We start from the raw sequence: 20,617 nt of genomic DNA on the forward strand, positions 1-20,617 counted from the left end.
GTGTTCCACTGTATGGGGGGGGGGAGTTAAGACTAGGGATACAAATTATAGCCCAATCTGCGTGCCCAAAGTTGTTATTAAGGTATTAGAGAAGTTGGAAAGGACCAGGATTCAGAAGTGGGCTGATAACAGCAATATTCTTTATGATGGACAGCATGGGTTTGTTAGCAGGAAGTCATGTTTCAGTAATTTGCTTTTGTTAGCAGGAAGTCATGTTTCGGTAATTTGCTCACTAATTTACTACAACAAGGTGACCAATTCACTTAATAAAGGAGATGCAAATACAGTGTCGTACTTAGAATTTTCGAAGGCCTCTGAACATAGGAAGCTAGTAGCTAAACTAAAACAAATGTGATTAGGTAATGGATTAGTAAGTTGGATAGCTGATTGGCTGTTAGACAGGTATCAGCAGGTTGAGTAGTATCCCAAAAGAGGAAGGTCACCAAGTGTGAGTGGAGAGCCGGTGTGGAGAGTGGAGTGCCACAGGGATATTTTTTTGGGAGCATTATTGTTTAACTTGTATTTTAATGACATCGGGACCAGCTTAACTGGAGATGTGCAGCTGTTTGACGATGATGCAAAGTTGGGAAGGGCTATGTGAAGTAAGGCAGACATTGTGGCCTTGCAGGCAGATCTGAATAGACTATTTGAGTAAGTAAATGATTAGAGCTATTTAATTTAGTTTAATTTTGCAAAGGACTAGAAATTTTGTAGGCAAGGTTGGGTTGTGGAGTATACAATTAATGGAGAAATTTTGAAGGAGGTGAAGGTAATGAGCGATATGCATATGAATAGTGGACAGAGACTTGAAGCTTGGAGTCACATTGCTAAAATTGTAACATCTCAACAGATTATGGAAAAATGAGGACATTTACATGCAGAAGTAAAAAGGATATGGTTCCTCTGTATAAGACTTTGATCAGGACTACTGTACATAAATTTGGTTGCCTGGTTTTTCAGAAGTATGAGGATATATTGGAGAAGGTCCAGAGGTTTACTAAGTTAGATTCAAGTCAATGGAATATCAGGTAAGAGAAGAGATTGAGGGAATGCAATTTAAAGAGCCCCCGTGAATAGAAGAGGGAATATGAATGTGACATAAGTTAGTGAGTAGTTATTACCAGATTAATATGGAGAAGATATCTCATATAGTAGTGAGAGGCAAGGGTAGAACTTGAGGCCAACCATGGAAGCTGTATAAAGAGGATGTGAGCAGGGGGAGAAGCATATATCTTCCTAGGTCTAGCTTCAAAGTGATGAGACCTCAATAAAGGTCAATGTTTTTGAATTATAAGATACTGGAGCAACTGATGTGAGGCCAACAGCCTGTAAACTAGTCATAGGACATTTAATGTGTAAACATTGTTTATTTATGCTTGGGCAAGGTATTTGAACTAAAATATGTCAAATTTAATATACTTTCTAACCAAAATTGGTCTTTTGGTTATAGTATTATAAAACTATTATATGTATTATAAAATTCCCTTTCTAAAACCTGCTGGATGGTGTAATCAAAGAACTTATATACCATCTAGGAATTATACATACGTTAACACAAGAATATTTTAATATTTGCCAAATATTTCAGTCTGAAAATAACAGACTATCGTCAATGGCTACATAGGAACAGTTTTTAACAAGGTGGAATACCAACAACTGATCATTCAAAAGTAGAACGAGCTGCATGATGTTACATTGCTAAGCATTAAAGAGAGGAAAAAATTTCATCAGAGTGATGATTAAATTATAGGTATTAATTCATAATTTCATATAATAATCTTAATTTATAAATAATTTAGACTAATGTAGGAATTAAAAGTCTCAATTTAAAAAAAGAAAAAAAATTAATGTGTTATCCTGATTAAACTTTCCCATATTTTTGATAAGGATATACAGCATAATATCCTTATAAGGATAATATGGGAATATAAGGATATTCCCATATTTTTGATTCAAATTAGGGCATTGAAGTAAGGCCTCAGCACTCTCTTTGAATAGGCATTGAAATTTATAGCGACATCTGTGTAGAAGGCAAGTCTTGGACCAGAGGATGTTGTGACTTGTCTCTATCCCGTGCTGAGTCAATCCAGACTTATCGGATTTGTCGTGCTGAATGAATGATTGATGTTCTTGAATTCTTTTTTCTATAGAGCATCCTGTTTGTCAAAGTAGGACAGATTGCAGTTACAAGGAACTTGATACACACCAGGCAGAGACAAAGTTGAGCGTTTATCTTTAGAAGAGAGGGGAAACAGGTGGATATTTTGTTAATAGGTATATAAGTGGCTGTTAAATCATATTTCTTCAGAATTCTTGAAATTGGTTCTGAAATCCCAGAAATATATAGAATTGGAACTCAACGTATTGAATCTTTGTTGTTCTGGAGTGGATTGTAGGAATCGAACAGATGTTGTGTACTTTCTTTGGAGAAGCCATTTAATTTCATGTGATGTTTGATAGTTGAAAATTCTTTCTGTAATTCATGAGGAGTTGAACAATTAGTTCTAGCACGTCGGATTAAACATTTTATGATTCCTGTTTTTTGATAATGATGATGAGCAGATTGTTTGAGAATATAACGTCCAGTGAAAGTGGGTTTTCTGTCAACTGTTGTTGTTAGAATACCTGAAGGTGAACGGATGAGGAGGACATCTAAAAAGGATAACTTGTCTTTTTCAATTTCCATGGTAAACTTAATACGAGGATATAAGGAATTGATTCTGGATAAAAAGGAAGGTAAGGAATCTCTATCTCATCCAAAAGGATAGTTGAGGGAATATAGATGAAAACAGGACTTCTTCTAGATGTTCCAAATAAAAGTTAGCTAGAGCAGGTGAAAGTGGACTTCCCATGACCGTTCCTTCTACTTGGTTGCAGAATTTGTTTTGACACAAGAAATATCCAGAGTGCATCATGAAATCAAATAATTTTATAATGTCTTGTGGGAAGATGTCAGCAAGCAATTGTGAAGTCTCTTTGAGAGGTACATTAGTATATAGAGATTATACATCGAAGCTCACCATAAGATCGGTAGGTTGTAATGAGATATTTTTTAATTTATTTAGGAAATCCGAAGAGTTTTTCAAAAAAGAGTGTGATTTGCCTATATGTGATTTCAATAATTTTGCTAAATATTTGGCTATGCGATAAGTAGATGAATCAATACAGTCCACTATAGGACAAAAAGGAATATCTGTGTTGTGGATTTTAGGTAGACCATAAAATCTAGGAGGTCTTGCGAAATGTGTTTTTAGCCTTTCTATCATGTCTGCATCCAAACTCATCACCTCATCTAGAAGGGAATTTAATTTTTTCAGTTGCCTGTTGGTGGGATCACGATCAATTTCTTGGTATGTTGAGTGATCTCGAAGTAAAAGAGAAATTTTTCTTCTATAGTTTTTGAAGAATCCATAATTACTCTTGCCTTTCCTTTAATACCTATAATTTAATCATCACTCTGATGAAATTTTTTTCCTCTCTTTAATGCTTAGCAATGTAACATCATGCAGCTCATTCTACTTCTGAATGATCAATTGTTGGTATTCCACTTTGTTAAAAACTGTTCCTATGTAGCCACTGAAGATAGTCTGTTATTTTCAGACTGAAATATTTGGCAAATATTAAAATATTCTTGTGTTTAAGTGTCTATAAAACTCCTAATCATAATGTCACAAGTGTCTCTAAAAAGTAAAATTATATACCATCTGTATCAAAAATATGATGTGATAAAAACCTTACTTCACACAATCTGCAACTGTTCTGAATTCATGTCATCAACAAAAACACTATCATGGACTCTGATCTTAAATGGATTATAAAATATAAATTTATTCCTCTGCTCCTACTTATTCAGTAGAAACCTATCCTATATATCGAAGAGATGTCAGAATGAGTTATCATGAACCTGAAGAAATTCAATGTAAATGCTTCTTTCAAATCTATCAAATGTCTACTCCCCCCCCCCCCACACACAATATACATATTCAAAATAAACTTCTCGATCTTATCCTGCTTTATATCATATTCCATGCACTTGTGGACTTTCCTATTCTGGTCAAAGCAGTTGCTTTTGCAGAGAAAAAACTTTCAGAATATAAAGATTACAGTAGGTTAACATAATCACATTCTAGAACAGGACATGGACAATACATAAATATTTATCTTGTTACATAAATCATTTTATTATGCATATGTATACATTTGTTAAAATCATTAAAATATAAAACTGATATATTCTAACAATAATAACTATACCTAGGAAAGAAAAATTACCTATCAGTTAAATGCATTAATGAATCAGAACTGAAATATTTAGAAGATTTAGAAGATAATGAAAATAAAATTATAAAAATTTTAACCGTATTTTGCATAATAATTAATGAAAACAGTATTTTTGGACTATGAAATACGGTTACTAACCTTCAAACCTTTGGCACGGTTAATGGCTCTCAATGGACGTAAAACCCTTAACACACGAAGAATTTTCACAACAGAAATTGCTCCATTACTGTTCAGATATGTTAGAAAGAAAAAATAAATCAGGCAATATATAAATTACTTGGAAATAAATAAAAAATACATTATATCATCAATGCAATCATTAGTAAGGATGAGAACTTTGTCTCTTTTTGTGTGCTAGGCATTTCCTCATTGTTGCGACTTTCGTTTGCTGGTCTTAATAAATTATGTGTGGAAACAACAGCATTGGAGATATATTGAACTAATATTTACATACTCAGTTTTTAAAGTTTGTCTTCAAATCAGCAATGAATTTTGAACTCACAGATATGGGGTAATGTGCTACACACACACACACACACACACACACGCACACACGCACAGCAAGTGCACGGCAACATAGCCGTATGTTGCCGTGCACATGCTTCCCCCAGCCGTATAAGCATAGCATGTACGGCTGGGGGGGGGGGCAGAAAATTCTGATAAACACACCTAAAACAAAAATGATATTACAGCAGCTGATATAACCACAAGAACATACGAGGATATAAGAACATAAGTCACTTTCATAACTTTAATACTAGAATGTTCTTTCTCGTGGTTATATCAGTTGCTTTAATATCATTTTTGTTCAAGGTGTTTATCAGAACTTTCTGCCCCCCCCACTTATGTATACAGCAGCAGAAAAAAAAATGTGTAAAAGTGAATCTGCATAAATCGGGGGGGGGGGGGACCTGTAACAGAGATATCACAAAGGGAAAATGGTGTAGGGTTTGTATATGGAATGATTTTGATAGGAAAAACTATATTCTGTGTGCGTGCGTGTATTTGCAAGATCATCTGTACTTGAATAAATTTGGGGTAGGAATCTGAAATACATGTACAGAATCAGGAAAACAAGAACTATTTAGAACAAAAAGATATGAACATGTGTGCAGGCATGATATGAGTGAACATAAATTTAAGAAATAACAATGAACATAATTCAGTTCACTGAGTGGAATGGAATGGAATGATCATTAAAGGAATGCAAGAGAACTGTTCAACATAATCAAATATTGTGGTGCATGTAGTGAGTGAACATAAATTTAAGAAAGAACAATGAACATAATTCAGTACACTGAGTAGAATGGAATGATCATTAAAGGAATGCAAGAGAGCTGTTTAACATAATCAAGTACTGTTGTGCATGTTTACTAAAGCCAGAAGTCTCAGGAGGCAGAAGATTGTTCAACTTCATCAAAAATTATAGGCATCATTCAGACTTGGGCTGATTGAGAGGAATACAGTCATGAGAACAAAATGTAAGTTATTTTCAGGAAAGACAGAGAAAAAGAGTACTGCAGACAACTGATAACAGATGAACTGCAAACATCAAGAGTGAATGTTTAGTAGGAAGGCATTAACAAGAGTATGGAAGGGAATACATCTGATGGGAAATAGAGGTCAACAGAATGAAATATATAGTCAGTTACTGAGCATGCAAAGAAAAATTGTTCAATTTTTATATTATTGTTATTGAGATGGGTTTAACTGGTGATATGCAACTGTTTTTAGCTGTTGCAAAATTGAGGAGAATGATGTAAGGCCATAAGATCTGCAGTCAAGCAGATGTTATAGCCTTACAGGAGAACTTAACTGCCCATTCATGCAATCTTACAGATTGCATGAATGGGAAGTTAAGTGGAGCACTCAGTTCAATACTGCAAATTGTAAGTTTTTGAAATTTGGTAAGCAAAGATGAGATGAAAATATACACTTGGTGGGGAAAGACTGAAGCAGATAGAGGAAATTAGAGATCTGGGAGTGTTGGTGAACAACGACCTGAAAATTAGTCACATTACACAAGCTGTGAACTCATCACATTGAATAATGGCAATAATGTGGAGGACCTTGACATGCAGAAATAAAGAGGTAATGACTCCACTGTACAAGGACTTGATCATGTGGATTATTGTGCACAGATTTGGTCACCTAGTTTTCATGGTGTGGTGGTGATGAGGATATGTTACAAAGGGAACAGAGAAGATTCATAAAGGTGGTAACTGGTCTTTGGAATTTGGAGCATGAAGACAGATTGAAAGAATATAATTTCCAAAACCTTGTGAATAGGAGGAGTAGGAGCAGATATGACATGACTGAGATATATAAGTTGGTCAGGGGTTATTACCAGGTTAACGTGAAAGAAAATTTTCATATAATGGGAGAGTGGGGGGGGGGTAGAACAAGAGACCATCCCTGACTGTATAAGGAAAGTGTGAGCAAAGGAGTGAGGTACTGGTTCTTTGCATACAGAGTGGTTAGTGAGTGGAATACATTGTCTGAATGTGTTGTGAATGGAGATATATTGAATCAGTTTAAGGCATGAGCTTGGATGTGTGTCTGATACTCTGATGGTGGGTACCTCTCACAGTGAGTGACTCCATGGAGGTTAGATGCTAATAATAAATCAGAGAAACAGCCAACTTTTGCACATTCTCTACAAATATGGGATATGTTCCCATATTTTTTTCCCATTTGCACATCCTTATCCAAATAAACTCCAAGAACAAAACTTATATATTATGAATTAATATAATATTAAATTTTAAAATCCAATTATAACATACAAACTTACTCAAATCCGAAGGAGATAAGGGAAACAGATACAACTAATATATCCAAAAGATTAAAAGCACTACGACAAAATGATCCTTTATGCAAAATCAATCCGAATGTTATAGCCTGAAATAATGTCAAAAAATATATTATTAGTATAATTTTTTCTTAAACAGTAATGATAATAATACCTTATTTCAATTTATATCTCAATTTTCTGGGAATCATAGTAGAAGAAAATAAGTGATTTTCATTTAGCAGGAAAATTAGCATGTTACTACTGGTTCTTCAATCATTTATTTACAAATAATAAGAAAAATAAAAATAAATAAATAAGAGACCTTTCTAAAAGCATTCCTGCCAAATTCTGAATTATTCTACATATAATTATTGTTATGGGCAACCCCAAGGAGTCCTTTGAATCATCGAGAGAGGCCCTAAACATCATTTCAACAGCTATTCAGCTTCCACACAGTATCTATCATACCTTGACTTGAACCCACTCACAGTCATGGAACCCACAACAGACTCTGGCAACTTATTCCACTCATTCACCACTCTCCATGCAAAAAACCTAGTTCTAACACCTTTGCTAACCACACTCTTGCCCAGTTACCATAGCTCCTAGTCCTCCCACCACCATACCTGTTCTGAAAAATATCATCTGAATTAATCTTATAGAAACCCTGCAGTAATTTGAATGCCTCAATCATATCACCCCTCTTCCACCTATCAACTAATGTCTGCAACCCACAAATCTTCACCCTGTTCTCATAAGGTTCATTCCATAGACCTGCTATCATCTTGGTCACTAGCCTCTGAATCCTCTATACCTCCTCCTCCTCTCCATCAAGAAGAAACCCTAGCACCCAGATCTGGGCACAGTAGTCAAGATGGAATCTTATAAACTCAATACAGAGGAACAATAACTTCTTGTCTCTGCTTGTCAAAGTATTTTTCAGTAGCCAAGTGATTTGATGAGCAGATTTAGCCACTTTTGCAATGTGCCCCCTAAACTTCAACTCCCTATCCACCAACACCCCAACTATATCAACTAATTCGTTTACCTCCCCCATTGGCATTCCTTAAAATCATTCTGCCATATACATTTTTTCTTTTACTTGCAGTATATCGAAAAAACTGTTTGAGATGCTTTTTAGCTTGCGTGGCTAATTTCCTTTCATAATCAGCTTTTGCTTTCCTTACCACACTCGTTACCTTTTAGGAATGTGCTTTCTACTGTTCTTGTGCTGCAAATCACCTTAAATTCTCTCCACAGTTTCTTTTTTTGCAGCTCAAGCTTAATGCTGTTATTCATCCATTTAACCCCTACTTGATTTACTATCCAGAATCTAGACAGTCAGCCATTACCTCTTTCAAACATTCCTTTACCACTTCCCATGCACTATCAACCTCCAGTGCGTGCAGTTTTACATGCCATGGCACTGAACCAAGCAATCTCCTGAGCTTGTCATACTCACCAGCACGGTACTTCCGCATGTACTCTTTCTTAATTGAAAATTCCACACATTTGGCCACCTCCCAGGTCAAAACCTTATGGTCACTTTCACTAATTGGTGGTAAAGTGGTCATATTTATTACAGTCAAATTCTCAGATGCAATTACTAGGTCAAGCACTCTTGAACCCCTAGTAACTGCATAAAATCCAATTCCTTCTTCCCATATGTCCTTTCCTCCTTCCAATCAATGTTACCATAGTTGAAATCCCCCATAATAATTACCCTCCTTCCACTGATTGCATCTATTTGTCTATGCATACTAACTCCACCATCTATTCCATCACCTGGTCTGTAGCAGCTACCAACTGTATATTTTGTTCAGCTTGTCTCAATCTTATACCAAATAGCCTCAAATGTGCTCTCTTCAGTATCTTGCAGTTCAACTTCTATTCTCCTTGGCTGCAGGTCATCAGCTATCATCAATAATACTCCTCCCTCCATTTTTTTTCTCACTGTCCCTTCTGAACACACTATACCCTTTACATTCTATCCCACCAGCTATATCATCTTCTGTCAGCCATGTCTCACTAATGCCAATAACCTGTGGCCAGGAAGAGCCAACCAAGGCCAAAAATTCTTCCTTCTTGTTCCTAATACTCCTGGTATTAGTATACATGAAGTGCAGAAGCCTGTTAGTCCCACCTCCTATGCTGATACCCTATACTAACTATCCCATTTTGATTTGTTGTCCTTTGTACTAGCTCAGGCATATTATTCACATTCTTACAGTCAATTGCCTCACTGATGTCTGCATAATTACTCCCCGCCCACTTAACAGCACTAGTTTCCCTGATTCTGCACATCCACTTTCACTTCATTCAGCAACACTTTTCCCAGCCTCCGCACCCAAAATCCATTCAGATGCAATCCATCCATTTTATATAAGTCCTTTTGCCCATCAAACTCACTCCACACGTCCACAAACTCCACACCACTCCTCATACATAACCTGCGCATAAAGTCATTTGCAATTATGGCCCTTCTTCTCAACTCTTCTCTGTCATACCATGGCAACAGACTCACAATCTTAACTCTCTCACTCTATTCTTTTGCTACCTCTAGTAATTACTTCATGTCTTCACTCATAGCAAACTTATCTCCTTCCAAATCATTCATTCCTGCCACTACTATAATTTCTTTTGTCCTCTGCTTTTGCACTCTAATTATCAAAACAAACAACAACAAAATCAATTTGTATAATTTTCAAATAACTTTTTTTTAAATTTAAGGAAATACTATGTGGAACATAAACCTAGGTGTTTATACAGTATATTTCATAATAATAATTATTATTATTATTTATGCCTCCAAGGAGTCAAAAGACTCATTGCAGGAGGTCCTTCCTAAGAAAACAAGTCTATCAAGACTCATCGTGGGAGGCCCCCCCCCCTCCTAGGAAACACAAAGACAATCACACCACTCCGTACACTCACTGACCGTTCTCGCTCTCACCAATCTATCAGGCAATGCATTCCACGGTTCAACCATGCTCCATGCAAAGAAACCACTACTCACCCTCTTGTTCACAGTTTCCTTTCGTAACTTCCGGGGATGGCTCTTGTCATCACTCCTTCCTGCTGTTTAACCAAGCGAAAGAACTCCCCAGTGTTAACCCTGTAACCACCTCTCAACAGTTTAACAGTCTCAATCATATCACCTCTCCTTCTTCTATCCACCAAACTCTGCAGTCCATATTCCCTCAGCCAATTCTCATAACTATCCTTGTACAGTCCTGAAACCATCTTTGTCATCCGTCTTTGTACCCTTTCCAGAGTTAATTTATCCCCTTCAAATCCTGAGGACCAAATTTGAGAACAATAGTCTAAGTGTGGTCAGATCAGGGTCTTATACAATGGAATGATAACTGTTTTATCTCTGGAGGTCAGTGCCCTTCTCATTATTGCAGCAATCCTTTGTGTTACCTTCACCACCTTTGCAATATGTCCTTTGAATTTCAGGTTTCTATCACTCATCAACCCCAGATCTCGTGTCTCCCATACTTCCTCCAGTATAACTCCTCCCATAGAGTATGCATCCCATCAATGTTTCCCAAACCTCAAGACCTTACATTTTGCTGCATTAAACCGACATCCCCATATATTTGCCCATCTAGCTTACTCAAATCCTCTTGCAGGACTACCACATCTGCACTATTACTAATAACCCTTCCCAGTTTCACATCATCTGCAAACAACTGAACATCCCCTTGCAATCTACTGGCAATGTCATTGATATAAAGGTTAAATAATATGGGTCCCAATATTGAGCACTGTGGAACCCCACTTGTAACCCTCTGCCTCCTTGAAGCTGTCCCACCATACACAAACTCTCTGATACATATCAGACAGCCAATCCTGTATCCAGTTGACTAACCTGACATCCAAGCCCATGTGCTGCAACTTAAATATCAGCTTAATCAAGTGGCACCCTGTCAAATGCCTTCACTAAATCCAAGAGAATGACATTATATGCCTTTCCCTCATGCACCGCTCTTGTAACTTTATTATAAAAGGCTAGCATATTACTAAAACAAGAGCCCCTCCCCCCCCTTCACAAATTCACGTTAACTCTCACAGATAACATTACCCTCATCTGCCCATTGTTTTATACGGTCCCTAATTTCTCCAAGATCTTAACAACTACTGATGACACACAAACTGGCCTATAATTAGACAGTTCCAGCCTGCTACCACCCTTATGCAATGGCACTATCTTACCTTCCTTCCATTCCATGGGCACCTTTCTTGTAGCCAGACTTTCATTGAAAAGCCAGGTCAAAGGAGCTGTCAGTTTCTTAGCACATTCTCTCAAAACTCGTGGTGAAATACCATCCATTCCCACAGCTTTACTGACATCCAGAGTACACAGTATTTGGAACATGCTCTCCTCCTGCACCTCTAAACCTCGAACCTGCCATATCCCTCTAGTATTAAAATTTTCTCCTCCAGGATGAAATACACCAACTATGAACAATTCCACTATGTCTTCTGCATCAGTCACTCTATTCCCATTTTTACAATGTCATTCTTCTACAACCATTTCTCCTCCTACTGGCCACATATCTAAAACATTCCCTAGGATTTTCTTTGGATCTTAGTGCTAATGTCTTTTCAAATTCCAGTTTTGCCTTCCTTACCACACTAGTCACTCTCCTGGCTAGTGTCTTATACTCTTTGTGCATCTGCTCTTCACCTGTCTCCTTATATCTCTTCCATAGCCTGTTTTTCACATGCAGTTCCTGTTTAATATTGCTTGTCACCAAATTGTGTTCTCTTCTTCACTTGTGGAATACAGCTTACTATTGCTGCTAATAAATATTCCTTCACAATTTCCCAAGCACTAATGATATCCTGCCTTCGAATTCCTCCCTTCATGAAACTTTCCCAAGTTGATGACTAAGACTATTATAATCACCTGCCTTATAATTCCACATATGTTACCTTTTCTTTGATACTCCTGCATGTCTATTCATCTTCAGAGTCAAAACCACATGGTCACTCACTCTCTCCAACTGGTGGGAGAGATGTCTTCTCAGTTATTATCAACTCTTCTGATGCTATAACCAAATCCACAACTCTTGAATCTCTTGTTCCCTCTATTAGATGTTGCCTAAGACATTTGTCCCTCAAGAATTCTAGAAATTCCCTTATTGCTACATGCATCTTCCTCTCCCCAGTTTATACTACTGTAGTTAAAATCTCCCATGACAATCATTCTTCTTGCACTTGCCAAACTCAACTGTCTAAACATTTCCTTGTCCTCACCCTCTGTACTCCTTGGTCTGTAGCAACACCCCACTAAATATCCGTCTTGCCTATCTGTACCTCACACCATATGCTTTCAAAATCAGTAGTGTAACTGTCTTCCAAAGCCTCCACTCTTAGAGGACATAAGTCATCACTTATCATAAGCAGTACTCCACCACCATGTGCTCCCTTCCTATCCTGCTGAAAAATGCTGTACCCTGCTACTTCTATTCCTGTTATTATATATTCTCTTCTGTCAACCATGTCTCAGTGATCCCAATGATCTTTGGCCAGACTAATGCTATCAGCACCACCAATTCCTCTCCTTTATTCTGGATACTCCTGGCATTAGTATAAAGCATAAAAATGCCACTATTTCTATACCCAGCATTATCCCCCTCTAGACTCCACTGGGCTCACCGTTACCTGATGTTGTTACCCTTTCCCACAAGAGGACACCCCCTGCTAACATCCACCTTGGGCATTCTAGTTTCCCTGCATTGACACACTGACTCGTTCAGAACAGCAATCTCTCTCCAGATGCCTACATCCTTCCTTGTTCAAATGCAAGTGGTCTCTCGCATACAATTCCTCTCTGTCCTCAAAAGCTCTCCAAGCATCCACATATTCCAATCCTCTCTTCTGACACATTCTAGCTATTATGTTATTCAATATTACTGCTCTTCTGCTCAGCTTGTCACTAGCATACCTAAGCAACACGCACACTATCATTCCTCTCTGCGTCTTCTTTCGTACTACCTCAAGCAAGAATCTCATATCTCGTGCTGCCCAATTTACATTAACTCTCAAGTCATTTGTTCCTACCATCACAATCATCTCATCCACACTTTCATCCCTCTTTATTGCCATAGCCACACTTTCTATTGTTCCTCCAGGGAAACACTCCTCACGCATCCTATCTTGCACACCACAGATCATTGAGTCACCATACATTATACATCTTACCATTCCCTCTCTCCTACTGTTTCCATTCTCTACTCTTCTATCATTCCCATAACTCTCTCATTCCCTCTCTTCTACTGTTCTCATTCTCTCCTCTTCTATCATTCCCATACCTCTCTCTGATTCCCTCTCTCCTCTTCTATCATTCCCAAACCAATCACTCTCATTTCCTCTCTCCTACTGCTTCTATTCTCTCCTCTTCAATCATTCCCAAAACTTTCTCTCACTCCGACTCTGATTTGCCTTGCATACTTCTCTTCCATTCTCTTAATCTCATCTTCCATACTTCTCATCTCATTCACAAGACATTTCACCTCCTCTTTCAGCTCATGTATCCCTCTCTGCAAGTTCACTTTTATTCGCCATTCATTTACCCAATCAAAACCATCTCCGTAAACTTCACAGTCATTCAAGCCTTCCACACTCCCGACTCTTATTTTCTCATTCATACTTCGCTCATCATTCTCTCCTATCACACTACTCGTCTTCCGCTCGTCATTCTCTCCTATCACACAAATCGTCTCCCAACATTCATTTTCCCGTCCCTGAAGAAACCAGGTCAGTTATCAAAATATCTAATTCACTAATTTCTCCCACTGTCTGCATTTTGCGCATATATGCATTCCTCCTTCTCTCACCCACCACATACAGGGGCACGCCAGTAGTGTCCGGCACGTATGTGCAAAACTTTAGTTGGTGCCTCTATACCCCTTCCCCCAATAAAAAATCACTTTATAAAAACGTATCACTGAATAAAAATACGAAATATATTAATTATAAGCTTATTGAAAAAAAAGCAGAAATTACAAAAAACATTTATAAAAAACAATAAACATATAAGAAGGGTACAAAAACAACAAAAATAATTTGGAAAAAATAAAGTAAATAAATAATAAAATAAATAAATAATAGTAACTTACAAGCATATAAAATAGGAACATATTAAACATTATTGGGTAAAGAAATAGTTAAATAAATATTTAAACAGAAAGAAACATCACTTAGTGAATTGAGCTTTTCTAGTTTTCATTAATGAAAATTCTCGAATAATATCATGTATGCGCTCTTGTTTTAGCAATATGCTAGCCTTTAATGATAAAGTTACAAGAGCATTAGATGAGGGAAAGGCATATATTGCCATTTTCTTAGGCATAGCGAAGGCATTTGACAGGGTGCCACATGATAATCTGATATTTAAGTTGCAACAAATGGGTCTGGATGTCAGATTGATCAACTGGATTCAGGAATGGCTGACCGATAGATATCAGAGAGTTGTGTATGGTGGAGCAGTTTCAAGGAAGCAGAGAGTTACAAGTGGGATCCCACAGGGCTCAGTACTGGGACCTATAATGTTTAACCTTTATATCAATGACATTGTCAGTAGATTGCAAGGGCATATTGAGTTGTTTGCAGATGATGCGAAGCTAGGAAGGATTATTAGTATTAGTGCAGATGTGGTAATCCTGCAAGATGATTTGAATAAGCTAAACAGATGTGCAAAGGAATGAGGGTGTCGGTTTAATGCAGCAAAATGTAAGGTCTTGAAGTTTGGGACACATCGATGGGATACCGCATACTCTATTGGCGAAGCTATACTAGAAGAAGTAGGGGAAACAGGAGATCAGGTTTCTATCAATCTGATGATTGATAGAAACCTGAAATTTATGGGACATATTGCAAAAGTGGTGAAGGTAACACAAAGGATTGCTGCAATAATGAAAAGGAAGCTGACCTCCAGAGATAAAACAGTTATCATTCCGTTGTATAAGCCCCTGATCAGACCAACTTACACTATTGTTCTCAGATTTGGTCCTCAGGATTCGAAGTGGAAATTATCTGTGGAAAGGGTACAAAGGCAGATAAAGACAGTTTCCGGAATGTAAAATGTTAGTTATGAGGATTGGCTGAGGGAATGTGGACTGCAGAGTTTGGTGAATAGAAGAAGGAGAGGTGATATGATTGAGACTTTTAAACTGTTGAGAGGTGGTTACAGGGTTGACACTGGGGAGTTCTTTTGCTTGGTTGAACAGCAGGAAGAAGTGATGATAAGAGGCCATCCCTGGAAGGTACGAAAGGAAACTGTGAGCAAGAGGGTGAGGAGTGGTTTCTTTGCATGGATGGTGGTTGAACCGTGGAATGCATTGCCTGATGGAGTGGTGAGAGTGAGAACGGTCAATGAGTTCAAGGAGTGGTATGAAAGACTTTTTGTTTCTTGGGGGGGGGGGGGGGGGACCTCCCCTCGATGAGTCTTGATAGACTTTGTGTTTCTTAGGAAGGACCTCCCACGATGAGTCTTTTTACTCCATGGAGGCCTGAATAATAATAATAAGAAGAAGAAGAATAAAATATCTGACTCTATTGATATAATGGCAATATTTGAAAGTCTGTCTTGTACCATTGTGAAGTGCAAGTAGTTTTTAATAATTTTAAGTTTAGAAAAGGACCGTTCTGCAGATACTACAGATACCGGTAATGACAAAACAATCCGAAGAGCAATTGTAAAGTTTGGATAAACTGTGATTAAGTCGTTTGAATAAATATACTGAATTATCTGATTTATATCATTTTTAAAATTAGAAATAAGTGGTTGACAGTGTAAAATTTCTTTGCATAAATCGTCTGCGTCAATGTCTGAATGATTCTCGTGTGTTAATTTTTATGTAACTTTTTACAAGATAATAAATATTCTTCATTTTGTGAAGTACTTAACAAATGCAAAAACTGAAATGAATTCATACGTTCTTTTAATAAAGTAAATCTTTCCTGTGAAGTCTGCAATGTTTGATCTATTATGCAGAGAAAAAAAAATTACTTTAAATTAAATTTCAGGATCTACTATATTTTCATGTTCGTAATCAAATTGTGTTGTATTTTTACATCACCTTAGTGATCTACTACTACAAAATACAGATTCTGCATCAAATTTTGCTGCAATTAATTTTGAGCTTTCTACAATTTTTTTGAAAGTTTCATGAGACCTATAATCATTTAAAAATTGATTTAGATCATTCAATGCATCTAAAGCAAGTTGGAGATTCATAGATGAAGACTGAAGTATTTTGCTGACAAAATTCACTTTATTTAAAATATCATACCAAATCTTTGGCACCTTTACTATCCTGGCACCTGTGTGCATCGCACACATTGCACATATGGCCCATGACCACATATCCAACTCACAAGAAGCATACATGCTGCGAACACTGCATGTCACAAAGTCCTTTATTATGTTATGTATAATAGAGTTCTTAAATGGCGGAGGACTTGATGACACGCCATTTGTGATTGCAGCTGTGTCTGCCATTCATTCCTTACTGCCAAGTAAGTAACTACTAAACTAATCGCTAAAAATATATATGAACACTGTATCACACACACACACATATATATATATATAAATAAAAGCTAAATATAAACATATATATATATAACGCTATATTCAACTCTACTAGACAGCGAAAACTTATCTTCTCTTCCACCGCAAATGCTGCCGACTGTGATCTCGCCTTCTCGGTAACTCAAAAATAACACAATATACAGGGTGTTCGGGATAAATTTGACAGTTTCGTAAGGAAAAAGAAAATCTTCTTTGTATCTATTAAATTTAATGAATTGACAAAAAAACATTACAGGCAGAGTTAATTACAATACTATCAACAAGATTTACTCAAAATAACCACCATTAGCATCGATGACAGCTTCAATTCTGCTTCGGAACCTCGAACAAGCTGATGCTACAGTCTCCCTGGGAAGGGCCGCAAAAACTGTTTTAATTTTATCCATTAACTGGGCTTTTGTATTACTGGAAGTGCGATTGGTGTCTTTTTCAACTGCGCCCCATACAAAATAATCCATGGGGTTAAGGTCTGGGGAGTTTGGAGGCCAAACATTTGGACTGGTGAAGTCGTAGAAATTTTCAGACAACCATTTTTGACTTTTCTCAGAGGTGTGGCAAGGGGCCGAATCCTGCTGCCATACATACGGCCTACCATTGGCTACCCTTGTTATCCAGGGCTTGACTACAGTTAGCAACTCCACGAACAAAGCCCGAATTCCAATGCCAGGGTTCTTCAACACCTGTTCCTGCAGATTTGCGAGGAATTCTGCTGTACGAACGCAATTAGATCGTCTGCTAGGGATCTTTCTTCTTGCTACATCCTCGTAGTCACCATTGCAAGTCTCTAGTTCATGCCTGATTGTTTTTACTGTATTCAGGGAGCATTGGGCAGCAGTCGTAATATCCTTATTTTGATGGCGGGCACGAATCATCATGATACAAGTTATTCTCTTCCATGATTCAGGTGGGTTCCAGCTATCCATCCTTTCTGACATCTTGTATATGAATGAAGAAGGGTCCAAACTTTTAAATGAAGAGAAGTGTGTGTTAATACATGTAACTTACGGAAAAATATAATTAATTATAAATATGTCAAATTTATCCCGAACACCCTGTATAACAACAAAACTCCAAAAGCAGAACCACTAAATAACACTTGTTTTTTAGTGGTTTTTATTTGAGAAAAAAATTCAGCACAATTCACCAATAAGTTAATTATGAAAATCATTGACAAAAAACAAGACAGGCAAAGATATTGTATATGGATAATGATTAATCAAGTTACTCTTATTTGAAGTTCAGTGACAACTGAAATAGAAAATTTAATGGCTGAATGATTGGTTTACATAAAAACTGTAAAATGTTTACCCTGAAGCTTTTCTTGAAAACCCAAGGTTAAAATAGTTGTAAACAACAAGCTTCGAGAGATGTCGTGGGATTTTTTTTTTTTGTTTAAATTATTAATATTTTTTAACTGAACTATTTTTTTTTTTTAAATTCATCGTATGAATTCAGTTTTATATTTTTTGGTTTATACTTATCAGGATACCACAGATGCCTTATAGACCAATACCAGATCCCACTAAAACATATTAGAAACATCGTACCAAAAAATAATTATTTTTTTTCTTAATGCAGAATTCCCAAGATTGTATTTGCAACATTAAGTGAGGATTCCTATGGAGCAACTGTACATATTAAATATCACAATTGTAAGAGCAAAATTCTTTTACACATGCAATGTGCATTACAATAATTAGCCATGCATCTGAGTACTTCCTATATCCTTTATTTTGACTAAACCTCAATACAATTGGCTTAAATTTGACAGACATCTTTGGACAATATCCATTAAAAATGGATACACAGATATTTTGGCATATTTGTTTTCAAATATATTATTATTATCCTAAGACCCCATAGAGTCACAGGTCCATTTTGTCATACACACACACATCTCATCATACTGTATATTAAACACATTCGAATTCTCTGCAGACACCACACTCTCAAGCAATGCATTCCCATCATTCGTATCTCTTCATGCGAAAAGCCTGCTTCTCATTCCCTTGCTCACACCGTCCTTATACAGTTTCCAGGGATGATCTCTTGTTCTCCCCCAATCTCCCACATTTTATGAAAAACCTCTTCAATGTTGATCCTATGATCCTATAACAACCACTTACAAACTTGCATGTCTCTATCATATGATCCCTCTTCATCCTATCCACTAAACTCTGCAAAGTGCATGATCTCAACTTTTCTTCATATCAGCATTCCAGAGATCAGAAACTAATTTAGTCAATTGCCTCTGGACCACCTCCAAAATTGTTTCATCCTTTTGAAAATTTAATTGAAAACCAGGTGACAAAATTTTGTGTACGGTAGTCAATATGTGACCTAACATATGTGTAGGTAGTCCATATGTGGCCTTCCACAATGGAACCAGAATCTTCTTACTTCTGCAAGTAAGTGCCCTCTGCATCATTGCCAGATAAGTTATGTTATTCTCATAATTCTGGCAATATGTCCTCTCAATTTTAGATCCTTATAGACCATTACCCCAAAATCTCTTATTTCCTCCACCTCCAACAATATATCACCATCAAGAGTAAATTCTACATCCCATCTTTGTTTTCAAAATTTTAAAACCTTACATTTTGCTACATTGAACTGTTATCCTCACTCCCATGCCTATTCACTCAGCCTATTTAAGTCTTTTTGTAAGGCCACAATATCTGCTCTGCTCCTCATAGTTTGTCTTAACTTTGCATCATCTACAAACAACTGTATATCCGCATTCAAATATTCCTCAATATCATTAACATACAGGTTAAACTGGAATGGCCATAAAACAGATCCCCAAGGCACACCACTAGTGACTTTAATCTTGTCGGATATGCAAGATTTAATGAAACAGTTATTGAAAATGAAATGAACAATATGTGGAGTGATGTTGAAAGCCTAGTGGAAACTAATGAAAGGGTGCAAGAGAAGAAAATGAAAGAGAAAAGAGTAAAAGTGATGAGCGATTCCAGGATAGCAGTACAGTATATGGAGACTCCATAATTAGAGGCCAGCTACTGAGAGAGTCCATAAGGTGTGCTATCCAGGTGGGAGAAAGAGTACGATAATTAAGGCATTGGACATGAGAAAGAAATGAGCAAAAGATTTAGTTGTGATTGTAGGGACGAATGATCTAAGTGGACATATGAGGGATGTGAGGACGAATATCAGGAGACTATTGAAAAGAGTGAAAGATAACAATGTAGTAGGGAAGGTTGTTAGTGTGTTGCCAAGGTATGATGATGATGAATCGCAACATAGAGCCAAAATCATGAATGGCATGTTAGTGAAGCTGTGTGATGAGAAGGGAGTGAAGTTTGTGGATGTATGGCATGTGTTTGAGGGAAGAATGAAATTATAGAGGCATGATGAGTTGAATTGAAATAACTTTGGGGTGAGTGTACTGGAGAAAGTGTTGTTGGATGAAAGTACAGTTTATGTGGAAAGACAATGTGCAATATGCAAAAGAGACGAAGGGAAAAATCAGCAGTGGTACTAAAGAGACAGAAGTGCTTGGCAGTGGAAATAGTAGTAGTCTGAGAGATGAAGAGAGAATGGGAATGCAAGGGGAACAGGGGAAATTGGGGGGGGGGGAAGCTCCAGTGGACAGGGAGACATGGAGTAGGGAGACTGGTGTTGAAGGTGCTAGTGAATGTGTGTATGAAGATGGAGTGCTTTGCGATGTGGGTGGAGAAGTTGAGATTGAGCAAATATATGGGGAAGTGGTGATAAAGGTGATTGAGCAGGTGTGGTGGGGAAATCACAACCAACACATGGCTTGGGTAGGATTTGCTATAGACCTAAAAATAAACTGTGTTTGTTCAAATTCCAGAAGTATCAGAAATTAGGGGGATGAAATTGTTTTTCAGTGACTGAGTTTATTTGCACCAAAATCATTGGAATAAGTGAAACATGGTTGAATGAAAATG

At 37.2% G+C, this 20,617-nt stretch overlaps 1 protein-coding gene across 1 annotated transcript in view; it reads right to left on the minus strand.

Annotated features, from left to right (window-relative positions):
- Nucleotides 1-20,617, minus strand: part of LOC150110163 (muscle calcium channel subunit alpha-1-like) — a 1,246,847-nt gene that overhangs the window by 671,454 nt on the left and 554,776 nt on the right. Inside the window, exons 23-24 of the mRNA XM_090391329.1 lie at nt 7,076-7,182; nt 4,420-4,507 (exon numbers count right to left, since the gene is read on the minus strand). Of these exons, the coding sequence (XP_090247455.1) occupies nt 4,420-4,507; nt 7,076-7,182 (195 nt within the window). The remainder of the gene's footprint in view (nt 1-4,419; nt 4,508-7,075; nt 7,183-20,617) is intronic.

Source organism: Typopeltis vanoorti, chromosome 1 (genome assembly GCF_054136105.1).
Source record: "Typopeltis vanoorti isolate ZY-2024b chromosome 1, IOZ_Tvanoo_1.0, whole genome shotgun sequence".
In the NCBI taxonomy this organism is placed as follows: domain Eukaryota; kingdom Metazoa; phylum Arthropoda; class Arachnida; order Uropygi; family Thelyphonidae; genus Typopeltis; species Typopeltis vanoorti.